Source organism: Prorops nasuta, unplaced genomic scaffold, assembly GCF_024137725.1.
Source record: "Prorops nasuta isolate Cenicafe-Biocafe unplaced genomic scaffold, Cenicafe_Pnas_1.2 PNAS00025, whole genome shotgun sequence".
NCBI lineage: Eukaryota > Metazoa > Arthropoda > Insecta > Hymenoptera > Bethylidae > Prorops > Prorops nasuta.
Genome location: NW_027116822.1, coordinates 1,969,861 through 1,982,800, shown reverse-complemented (window position 1 = coordinate 1,982,800; position 12,940 = coordinate 1,969,861). Strand labels below are relative to the sequence as shown.

Genomic DNA, 12,940 nt, shown 5'->3' with positions numbered 1-12,940 from the left:
GATACGTAGACCGCATTTATTTACAACTCGCTGTAGCCACGTCGATCTACTGTGGCGGAGGAAAATTTTTTCCCGCCAAAACTTTTTTCGCCCTATTAGGAGCCATTTAGCTCGGGAGTCAAGAAGCAAATCGGATTCAGCGCGAAACAGCTTGTTTTCGCACGCTTTGGCTGTAACGTCAATTAAACTCGCGCCTCCCTTATCGACCGATTTATCTAGCAGCTTTTAGATCGGATCTCCGGCCTTTTTATTGGCTGCGCGGAATACTAGAACACGCCCATCCTGAAATTCCCCTTTCGAAGTAACATATTCGCGCATCGCAACTACTTTCCCAGCACTGGTATCTCTAAAATGAAATCGACGTAATTTATCGCTGAATTCTCCAATCTGCGGATCGGTCCACATTTCAGAGCACGGCTATTAATTTTCATGATATTTTCGACAAACATCGAATCGATCACCCACGACCAGTTTTATACGTATATGCACGTACACTGGCAAATATACGTAGACACGTTTGGAGCAATTGGATTTAATTCATTCATAAATAAATAAATATATATATATATATATATTTATATATAGTAGTAGTAGTAGTAGTAGTAGTACCGTAGAATCGTCTTGGTAGGTTTAATGGAACGTCTAAGAAAGGGATTTATCGATACAGTAGCAAGTTTAATTTTCCATTTGAATATTCGATGCTGGTAGGCAGTAATTCGGGATGTCCTTTGAATATTAATGCGAGGAGGAGGAAGGAGGGAGGGGGGGGGGGGTAACAGAGGACTGTTCTGGAATTTGGGAAGAATCGGGTGGTGGTGTATATAGCACTAAAGCTATCGAGAAGAACCCCTTGGCTCGGTTACAGGAGGGTACTCGGCCTGGATTTCATCATAATAATTTTCCACCCCATTAGGCCTCTCACTGCTCGACTCCTACACACTTTTGCATAAGCAACTTAAGAATCAGCCTGGGGGAAGTTGAGATGCCAGCGTAGATGAAACTCGACGCTCAAAGCCAAACGTTTTAAGATGTTTAACCCTTGGCGAATAAGCTTCCACACACACACACACACACACACACATATATATATATATATATATATATGTCACTGCATTAAAGTTTCATTGGCGTAGAGGCCGAACAAAGCTGCTCTCGCACCACTTAAATTTTTTTTTTCACCTCGAATACTACGAAGAGTGCATAGGGCGACTGAGACGAGGATGAAGAAAACATTTTGACGGGGTTATTGGGATGATACGCGTGATATAAGAGGGGAGGGGGGAGTGGAGTCACCCGTTATGGGGGATTCGTTCAATATTTACCAACGGCAAGCGTGCCGGGACTGGCGTTGCTGGCATTAATATTACATTATATCAATAAAAGGCCTTGAAAAATCAGGGGTGCTTCAAACGGATAGCAGTCGTTGAGGTTTCGCGTTACTCCGCAAACAGTCGTTCCTTCGGCCAAAGCTCTTTCAATCTTTTTCCTTCCTTCGTTCTCTTTTTCACCTTGGGGCTACATCACTCCCCTCCAGTTATTACACTCCGAGTAATATCGCTAGCCTTATGTCATATATATCTCTATCCATATATTGTATACTTCGCATTAGTCACTAGGGAAAATTTGTCCACCCTCCTCTCCTTCATAACGTTCAACCACATCCATGTGTTAGAGTCTCCTGATCATTTCTACAGTTTTAATCATCATTACGCTTTGGAAAATTACCTTTTACACTTTTTCTACACACACGCACATACCAAGGTGCGTCCAGACGTGTTGCGTGTACGGCAAGACTCAGTAGCAGGGTGAAGAAGGGACCAATTATTACACTCCGAGTAATATCCCATACAGCACACTTGACTAAAAGTTATCCTATAGACGTCTTTCAGGCATCCAATTGACTAAAAGACACCTAAGAAAAATGTCTTCAAGTCATTTGGTGCTCTATTGAATCAATAGCCTTCTGTCGTATATATCTCTATCCATATATGCTATACTTCGCATTAGTCACCACACGGAAAATTTGTCCCACCCTCCCCTCCTTCACAACGTTCAACCACATCCATGTTATAGAGTCTCCTGATCATTCCTACAGTTTTAATAATTATTACGCTCTGGAAAATTGCCTTTTACACTTTTTCTACACACACACACACACATACCAATGCGCGTCCGGACGTGGCGCGACTCGGTAGCAGGGGAGGAAGAGGTGAGGGAGGATAGGGTGCACGATGAATTACGACCATTGGGCCGACCTCGCTGGATACAGCACTAAAATCCCGACTGATATATTATTACGTATTATTGCTCCCGTTCGGTTATTTATAACCATATAACATAATACCCGCGAGATTCCGGGAAGCCGTAGGAACCGCGCACCCGATACCTCAACATCATCCCCCGGGGTATCGGGACCTTATTTCACCGATCGGTCATAACTTACCCGATCCTAGCGAATATTACACGCGCCAGGGAAACCCTCGGACACACCGCCCAGTCGATTATTATCTGCTTCACCACTCTGTACAAATATGTTTCTCGTACAATTCTATATAATCCATTCTTTCTCCTTGGTAAATTTAAAAAGATCCAAAGGAAATTAATAACTAAAATTAAACCTGTAAGGTAGAATTTTAAAGTTTCAAGATTTTTACGCAAATGGCATCGTTTGTTTTTGATAAAATCACGGTAAAATTTTATTCAACGATTTTTTTAATAATCTTTAGTATTCGTCATTAGCTATTGAAACTTGGAAAAGTAATTTTTCTACTTACGCGACTTCCAATGTGATTTTGGTGTTCGAGGCGCGATCGTGAATGACGGAAATACAAACGCGTCACCTATACCACGCACCAGAGACGTCTCCATCGGGACAATTTCCAGCTGGGCATTTTCAATGGGAGCGCGCACTGCGTGATTTTTCAGCCTACAGATTTCCATTGAATGGCCAGATGGTGTAAAGATCTGTGAGACCGATGGAAAAATTCCGGCCTCGCGTTTGCTCGGATTATTGTCTTGTCTCGCGTTTAAACGAAACTGCGAGATGAGTAAATTTGCCCTAGAAGGGGGGGGGGGGGGGAGGGGGACGAGGGGTAAATGCTTCAAAGAATAGTCGCTGTTGGAACGCTTCGACTCGTAGTTTCCGTCAACGTTACGGTTCGTCGTGTCGTTAATAGCTCGAAAATCCCAAAAACATCTTCGGAACGTCCTATTGATATACTCGAGATGTCCCACGGATATTGCGCGCTATTCCGGCCGTATATCGGGATAATATCCCGAAAGAGGAGAAATACGAGAGTGTCTATGGATTCGGGGCTGTCGAAGCGAGTGTTTTTGCGTCGTCGTCGAGTGACAAAAGTAGACGTAAACCGTTATGAACTCGAGCAGACTAAATATACCGATGTAAATACCGAGGGTGGCCTCGCGAAAGCCTTTGAAAATCCTCGTTCGGTCATATCGAGCGAATGGCCACGCACAGATGGGGTGTCGTCACCTTTAAAAAATCGTTTCGCGAGAGTTTAGTTTACTCGCAAATCTTTCGGTTTACTCATCGGACGGCTCGAAGTGGCTGCGAGACAGTCGCACCCTGGGGCCAGATGACGTCTCCGCGCAGGGGCCGGCGCACGTGCGACAAAACAAACGTCGTTCCACCACGGGAAGGACCTCCGCGAGTCGTGTAAATATTTGAAGACCCGGCGAAACCGCAGAAAAACTTACTGCACGCGCGATGAAAAACCCTGAGACCTATCAACGCTATTCCCGGACGCTCCTGTACACAAGACGCGAGTCGAGACGAGACCCGAAAACACGGAGAGCGTCCCTTAATGCTCGTTGGAAATAATATACATTATGGAGTATAGTGGATGTATATATATAGTCTGCGTAGAACGGTATATACGAGAGGCGAGTTTTCCAGCGAGAAGGGAGAAATGGGACTCCTCGTCTTCATTGAAATTTCCAGAAAACTGTAAGAAAGAGGCTTTTAACATAAGAAGCGAGTTTCGGGAGGAAAGAAATTCAGATTAGAATACGAGGGAAACAGTGGGTTAATAGGAACCGGAAGGGGAGAGGGGCGAGGCTGGGGACACCATAAGGAATAGCTGGGTCATCTATTGATAGAATCCCATAGACAACAGAAGTGTCTGGGAAAAGCTGCTTTTTCCTGAAATATGTAAAAGCGGCACGCAAGGCGAGCCTAAAAATACTTTCGCGTGTGTCCCTATGGGTCTTGGTGGGACCATCGTGTGTGTGTGTGTGTGTGTGTGTGTGTGTGTGTTGGTGGATATAGGTTGGTGGGAGGAGGACTCGCATTAATATCGTCAGTCGCCGCGAGGGCTGGGGCCAGCAACCGAAAACGGAAGCCCTATTTATTTATGGCTGTTACACCCCTGAAACTGAAGTAGGGTGTCGGGCACGCGCCACCCCCTCTCATCCTAGCTCACTCGGTGGCACGAGTATACTCACAAATATAGATGGAATTTCGGAAATTTGCCGTCCTGCCAGACCCAGCTTTCCTGCTATAAAGAAACAACCAGGGAAATAAACGAAAGTTAATCTGGGCTGAATGATCTTTACTTGCGATTACCACCCCCAATTTTATTCCCACTCCCTGTCTTCCGCTTTCAATTTATGAGTTTTTTTCATTATTTTTATTGGTACCGATACTCTCGTCAGCTTGCGTCTTTTATTTATTTCTTCATGAGAGAGATGTAGTTCCTGTGTAATAATTAATTGTATATATATATATATATATATATATGTTTCTCAGTATCCTTGCTTAAAGTTAAATTCGCCATGGAGATAAATTACCGAGAATTTTTCAGTATTTCCCAGACAGATGCGTGGGCGAGTACCGAATCAGGGTCTCTTCTGGTAGAGAAACGTAATGAAGACCTTTGGGAGGGAAAGATCGAGGGAGGCCGATTTGTAACAGCTTCGAACGATGACACGCCGACATTGTCCCTTTGGCCACGGGACTCGAGAACGCGTCAATGGGACACGAGTATCAACCCGATCCCTCAGGGCCACTCGTTCCTCCAAAGTGATTCTTCGGTCAAACACTGCCACTTCCAGTTTTCCCATCAAATTATTCGCCCGATCGTTGCTCGGGATGATTTTTAAAAATTCCAGAGAGTGGTATTAGGTGGACCTGGATCGAGTTTGGGACCAGCAGAGGAGAAAGTAATCGCGGAAATTGGAAAAGGATTATGCGCAGTGGATATAGTTTTTGGAAAGTTGGTTGTCGGTGATTGGCGATGAACAGCTGCGGGGGTGGCAGCTGCAGCTGACCATCGGCCAGTCTCATTGTGGCATTGGCCATTAGCCGGCGGCCATTGATAGAGTCCTCGTTCTGCCTTTCAACATTACGCTCCATTATTCGGCCACGTTCTCCGAGCTACCTGCACGCGCGAAATATTTTATTACCCCACCCCCTTCCCTTTTCTAACCTCAAATGGGATAATGCGCCCAGCACACTCACGCGTCCCGCGACCATTGTCCATCCGGAAAGAGACCATTGTCCCGGCTTCTCCCATTTTCCAGTCGCTGCGAGATTTATTGGCCCCTTTTCCTTGGACCACTGCAAAACCCGATGTACGCCCACGCACGTGCCACTCGTTGCATCCTCAAGGTCAAAAACTCTGCTCGGGGCCAGACCTAGCCTTCGATTCACCATTTTCCACACGATTCTGACGTAGTGCCAAATGCCATTCTCGTTCGTATTATCGCCGATATCTTCCGCAGCCCGGCTATTATTATCGAGTGGGAGCGTCATTGCGGGTCGATAATCGAAAATCGATGATGACCGGAGCGAGACGACGATTAAAACGCTTCGGAGCTCTAAAATTAAGCCGATTCTCCGCGCGAAGGCTATCGACCTTTGTTTTCGTCCGACGCAAGGCCGGGATTATAATAGTGGGAGACTGGCCGCACGCACGGAACGATCGATCGTCGAATGTACAGGGCGCGACTGAAAATTCGGAAAAGTCGCGGTTTTTCGCGATAATTCGCGAGTATCGATCTTGCGTCTTCAGGGTATAGCTCGTAGCGATGTTTGGGAGAGGTGGCAGAAGGATTTGCGAGAAATCGAGCGAGAGCCTGTATAGCATATAGGCGCAGGAGGAGGGGCAAGGAGAGAAGTTCGAGGGTCGGAATAACAATAAATTTCCGCGACTAGAGGATCGGGTAACATTAAAAGCCTTTCACCCAAGGCGTGTTGCCGGTGGAGGTTGTCTCGCGAGGAGGAACGATCATGATTCTGAGTCGGGGCACAGATAAGGGGCCCGCGTATGACACGCCCGGGGCCCCCCATAAGTACTGCTCCCTCCCGAATCCCACCGTCACCTTCACCACCATAACCACCGTATCCACCACCACCGGTACTCTCAGGCCCCGATGCGATGTTAAGCATCGATCGACCTTCTTTATTCATTTGCAAACGAATAAACTGCGCATGCCCTGTTCTCACCCCCCCCCCCTCCCCCTCCCCATCCTTCCTTCACATCCCTTCACTTCACTCGGTAGATAAGATACCCTGTAAATCTGTTCGATCCCCTCCAAGTTTTCTCTCGTGCACCGCCTTACCTGCATACTCTCCCTGGTCCTGCTCTCGCCCCACCTCGCCCCACCTCGCCCTTCTTTATTGCTACCCTAAACAGATAAAACTCGAGACGATTTTAGGCCCTTGTACCAGCTTGTATGCTCGCCTTTACCTTCTTTTTCTTCCTCCTCCTCCTCTTTCACCGATTCTGCTTCGTGGGGGTTATTGCCTGTGAAAAAAAAAAATAATGAAAAAGAGATAGAATGGAAAATCTGGAATTTTCCAAGTATTTCTTCTCGTGTTCAGCCAACTGAGAGAAGTCGCGCTCCAGGAGCGCCGATCGTAAATGGTCCCGTGGTGCAGGTCCAGGATACCAAGACTCCAGGCTGCATTACGTAGTCATGAGGTGCAGCTGCATTAGTGCCGGCAGATTGACCCGTTAATCAAGTTTTCGCCCCGGGAAGAATGGGCCTGGCCCAGGACGATTGCAGGACTGAAGCAGAACCACCGAGAGACACAACGTGGAAAGATCGATCTCGATCGGTCATTCCTGTGACCAATCGAATCTCTTTAACCTCTCGACCTCGATAAACGGTTTTTTCCTTCAAGGCCGTTGCGCAACGAAAAACCTTATTAACTCAGGCACGCGGAATGGAGAAGAACCACCCCCACCCCACTCTTTTAATCTATCTGCCACACAAATCGTAATATCGCCCAAATACGAGCAGAAATTCGAATGGAAAGAAAGTTTCCCGATGCAACGAAGAAAAAGAGTCGTAACCTGGTGCCAGGTTTAACCTTAAGAGTCACGCGACGTATTTGCTCCGTCTTTTTTTGAATGTGGCCAAAGGTGGTAGGAGGGGAGGGGGGGGGGGGATGGGAGAGATGAGAAATGAGCTGGTGGCACAGGGATGGATGGTCAAGGTCACTGGTGAGAGTTTTTGGCGCGACGAGAGCTGGTCGAGAGCAGAGCGCGCGCATGGGCCGACCGGAAGTGGCCCGGAGGCACTTGAATAATAACTCCGGTACAGGCCATAAGACGAAGGCACGCACGATATTCACGCACCGAACGCCCGCGGCATCCACACCTCCTCATCCTCTCATTTTTATTATCCCATCGGTGCCTGCACGCGAGCTATGCGCAACAATAAAGCTGCCTGCGGTTTTAATTGCCGGATTAATTCCTCCGAGTCTCGTGTGTATAGCCTTCTTATTATTGGCTCATGCCGACGGAACTGTTATTTTTTTTATTTCACGCTAATTGTGCGCACTGTATATACAGGCCGTAGGTACTTTTAATAAAATCCGATTATTAAGGGGATGCCGGAGCTCCGGACGAGGCACATTCTTTTCCAATTAAGAATCCTAATGAAATAATGCTTCTGCGAGGTTGATCGATTGATTTAAAAGGAGGGAAAATTAATAGTTTGAGATTAATGGACCTGTAGGGGGAGGGGCTTAATGTACAGGGCTTCCCATAAAGTTTTTTCAGTTTGGCCGTGGCAGCGGCGGCGTCTGGTCGTTCGGTTACTCGAGCGTATCGGCATCGTAATTCGTAGTTTCTCGGAGGTTCTTTCCTCTCTGCGGGTAGGGGGACATCGTTGAAATAAGTCTCGACGAGGGGACCAGATAAATGGGAAGAGTCGCGGAGGGAAATTGCACGTGGCGCGTCGCGATTGGCCCGCACCTGCCTTCATCGAAACGCCCCCAGCCCACCTCAGCTCCCTCCTCATCATTCTCCCTCTCCTCCCTTCTTACTCTTTACACGGTAGACCTTTAAGCTAATGCTATAAGCAGAGACCAACGTACATCTATCTATGCTATACGCGAACAACTATATGCACTATCCTTCTCGGAGACCCTATCCTCCTCCTCCTCCTCCTCTTTGATACAACGTGGCTGAATGTAAAATATTTTCAAACGCTATCACGACTCGCGAGTATCTTTGCACGAGTTTTCTCCAAAGATTTGTTTTTGAATAGAAAAAGTTTGACAAAAAAAAAAACAAGATGGAAATAGTTTGTTAATATTGGATGCTGGAAGTGACGTCACTGGACGACTGATTCGATGCGAGCGAAAACCACCGAGTTACGGGACTTTCTTGGCTCGCTTGCACCGGAATTACCCAATTCCAACTGCCAAGGTCGACCAAGGCTACACACTAACCCTCCCCCCTTCGGACAACACTCTTTCCAGAGGTCTTTGCTCCTTTCCCAAAATAAATCTTGGAATAAAACGGACGAAGCTAATTTTAGAAATCACCAAAAATAGAATGTTCGAGATAAATGTTGATGATCCACAGGATCCTTGAATTTTCTCTTTCGGGTGAAAGCACACGAAGCGTCGAGAAGGTCCTTGAGAGCAAAGTCATGAATAAAATGTGAAAAAATAAATCCGACCGTAACATCGCACATCTTTTATAATTTGATTGGGAGTTGTGGATATCGTAAAATGCACGACGCGTGGCGATAGTCCAGTCTTTATCAGGACAAAAGAATGATGCTAAAACGGTCTGTCTGGTTGGGTGTGTCCCGTAGCCTTTCGCCTCGAACCGAGTCCAATAAATAGACGACTTCAACGGATTATCTCCAAGGTATAAAATGGGTCTAATTCGATTACGCGTTATTGGGTGCGAACACCGGCATCTCCTATGGCTTCTATTCTTACGATCAATTTCAGTACTGGCCGCTCTCACAAAAACACCTTTCAACGTTCAATTCCCACCCTTTCGAAGCAGAGAGAAGTGCGTGAAAATTCTGCAGAGACTCCGAGTTACAAACTTTCTAACGCTTCGTAAATATAATTTCCATTGAAAGGTTGCCACCGTGCATTATTGAAGGTACCAGAATTTTACAACTCCCAGGAGTCAAATGATAGATATATATATATATATATATATATATAGATAGAGGGAGGGACGCAAAGAAAGAGGCACACGCTTAGGAGTCAGCGGGAAAGCAGCCAGGTCAAGGAAGATAATTTTTTCTTACGCAACTCCTGCGGTACGCAAGACCAGGAATACCTTCGTTCATTGTCCCAACGCTGGTCCCGCAGGACTTTTGGGATACACGTGTATATGATTTGACCGTCGTCGTAAATCATAAGAGGAGGACCGGCTTGGAATCATGGAGTCCAAGGGAGGGAGGGGAGGACTTGGCAGAACACTCGAGGAGTCTTTTAGAAGGATGAAGGAATATGGGAGGTAGGAGGACTGACGACAATGCGAAAATGGGTCGGAAGTCATAATTTACGTCCGACGGGGACTCGTGCTTCCTGTTCGGAGGTACATAAACATTTCACTCGGAAGAAACTACGAATTTGCCAGAGACACGCCGGCTGATAGACGCTCCGCTGACTTTCACGAGGACTCGTGAGATAATGTGGACTGGCAACTCCTTTGTGTGCCAGGCCCGCAAAAGCAAAGCAAAGCCAGTCTCAAAGATCCTCCTCCCGTTCTTCCTACTGCATTAATTAAGTCAACGCGTAAATCAGCCACGGACGACGCACGGTTTCTCTTGCCTGATCTACTGCCATATCCCATCTACGTGTTCCTTCTCAAAGACAACGATTGCAAAAAAAAATCTCATAAACCCACCGTACATCCGGATTATTAAAACACCCACACTACCATACCTGTATACGTACATAGGTATAAACATAATTCGATATCGAACGCTACTAGGATTATAGGAATACTCGTTGTGGAGGGATGGAAGGGGGAGGGAGGGAAATGAAATCAGGCGGCAGGTGGACAATCGCGAGAGGGGAAATTATTGCTACAGCGATGGGGCATGGGGACGGTGGTAGGGGGAAGCGTGGGTGGCAGGCTGGATAATAATTAATAAGCGATCGGTGAGTGGCTGGAATTGGCTCCGCCCCCTCTCCCCCTTGATTTATGAGTCAAGCACCAGTCTCTCCCCTCCTGTCATAACCGTGTGGACTCCCCTCTCGGCGGGGGTGGCGACGGTTAGCGGGTAGGGGAAGAGCACGGGGAGAGGTGGGGGGAAGCCAACCTACGCCCAGGCCCGCCAAGCGACTGCTTCTCGAACTGCTCGAAGCTTCGTGCCGCGCGGACCGCGGCGCGCCGATCAGTCGGTTCTCGTCGTCCTTTACGGATGCAAGCCGTTTCGTTTCCTTTGGCATGCCTACTGAAATTTTTATCACCCAGCCAACTTATTATCGTGCTCGACGCTCGCTCAACGTCGTCCCGGTTCGCCAACTTCCTCTCTCTCTCTCTCTCTCTATCTCTCTCTATCTCTCTCTCTCTCCCTCTCTCCACGATCGATCCGATCCACTGAGAATTATACGACAACATCCATTCTTCTCGTCAACACCTGCCAAAACCGCTCGGTCCTTCTCGCACTCGAGCCAACTCGTACCACGACGAGAGAGATCGATCACTCGCGACGGTATATAAACAGCCAGTCGAGAACCTGAAATCTCCTCTCGACCATCGCAGCAACTACAAAGTTTTTGGTGACTACTGTGCAAAGCTTCATTATTCTCCAGTGTGTTTACCTCTGCGAGCTTCGATGAGTGTTTATGGTTATGGCTATCGTGCGTCTGCGCTAGAGGCAGCGAGAAGGTTTTTTCTGACAATCATTTGAGAAAGTGGTAGACCCGAAGTTAGGCTTTATGGACGACGAGTGGTCCGGGCGATCGATTCCCGATGCACTTGCACTGATCCGGACACTCTGGAAGGTTTTAGAGGATTCTCGTTAACGAGGGTTAACAAGGATGCAGCTGATGCGATGGAGCATCACCAGAAAACTGGACAACAGGAATTTTCGCAAAGTGGACAAGTCCTGGCAGCAGATAACTTACCGCGAATCTTCCGGTACGACGTGAAAGCGTGATTTGTGGCTTTGATTAAAAATGCTGTTCCACCTCTTTACTCCTACGATCGCTGCCCTTTATCCTTTATCGCGTTAATTGTCGAGTAAACAATAGTGAAAGCGACTCTCTCGATAAACTGATGACTAATCGTAATTGGTCGGAGCACTCGAGAGGGTCGCTTTGGGCGAGACAATTTTCTACCGATGTGTATTTTTTATATATATATATATATATGTGTGTGTGTGTGTGTGTACGTAGGCGAAAAATTCCGATCCTTCGATCGAGTCTAACGAATCGCGTTTGGCTACAGGATTTCGTTTTCTTGGCGACACGTGACCTCAAGTGGATCACAGAGCTGGCAGAGGATAAAGCGTATGCGGAGGAGGGAGAAAAAAAAAAGAAAATCGCCCGTTACGGGATGGCAAAACGCCTGGGCGATTCCACAACGACTTCGCTTGACGAATAGCAATCAATTTGAAAACTACATTTTTCATCACATACGCCAAGTGTGTCCACGATTGGATTTATATATTGTTTGCCGTATGGTTTCACACTGCCCGTGACGAATACTAATTTCTTTGCTTGAGATTCTTCCTTCTATCTTTCCTTTTTTTTTCTTTTTCTTTTTCTTTTTACCATTGACACAAATTGGCCAGGCCTTGCCCGAATGGCCCGACATCTCACCAACGGCGCGTGGCTTAAAATTTCCTCGAATTTGCAATGGAACAAGTTCATTAAGCACCATCCGACGATAAATAGGATATTTCTATACCCGATTGTCTCAAATCATTCTAATCGATTCGAACGATGCGGCGCCTTAAGCGTCGAAGAGGGAACCAAAATTTGACCTGGCTCTGAACCTGACCTTGAACCACGAAAATTGGGGGAACGATAAAGATGCGTTGGCGAAAAATATTGCCGATCGATTTATATTCCGCGTGATATAATTCCAATTCTGAATTTTAACGTTTTACGCTTATAATTACAAATCTTAGCGTTTCGGAAATCCCGGATTACCTCAATCAACTTTTTAATACCCGCGTATAAATTTGATCGAATCTAATACGCGCGGACTACTGCTTTAATCGATCGTTGAAATCATCGAGCGTCGTTCCAACGTTAATATTAGTACGAGAATACGTATCGAAGAACAGAAATGAACAAAGAGATTACAATAATAAATTGCACCATCGAGAGGAAAACTTGCTATCTCATCAATTTTATTTTATCAGCTGTCGGGAAAGAAGTACAAAAGTCGCTTGCCATAAAATGCAACTTTAAGAATGAAGAACCAAATGAGAAAGGGAGGGGAGAGACGGAAGCATGGCAGAGGCTTATTAAAGATTCTTGGCGAATCACAATTCGCAGTTTCCCTTGGTACAATATGTAATTGTGAATTATACTACGTCTACGACCTTGGTTGGCTCTCGAAGCCTTACAATGATCGGCCTTTAGCTGCTTTTAATATCATCGTAAAAAAGAACATTAAAACTATGACGTAAATGCCCATTCCGTCGCGTCCTACATAATAATAATAACAGCTAATCAAACAGAGTCTAAATGTTC

General features: G+C 46.4%; 1 protein-coding gene across 2 annotated transcripts in view; it reads left to right on the top strand.

Annotated features, from left to right (window-relative positions):
- LOC136782111 (homeotic protein spalt-major-like) overlaps window positions 1-12,940 on the top strand; it is a 40,464-nt gene that overhangs the window by 16,379 nt on the left and 11,145 nt on the right. The window contains exon 1 of one of the 2 annotated variants that reach the window (XM_066741295.1): window positions 10,660-11,375. The exons of the other annotated variant lie outside the window; for it this stretch is intronic. Within the exon in view, the coding sequence (XP_066597392.1) occupies window positions 11,276-11,375 (100 nt within the window). The 5' untranslated portion in view covers window positions 10,660-11,275. Of the gene's footprint in view, window positions 1-10,659; window positions 11,376-12,940 lie in introns of those variants that run through there. 2 annotated transcript variants of the gene reach the window in all.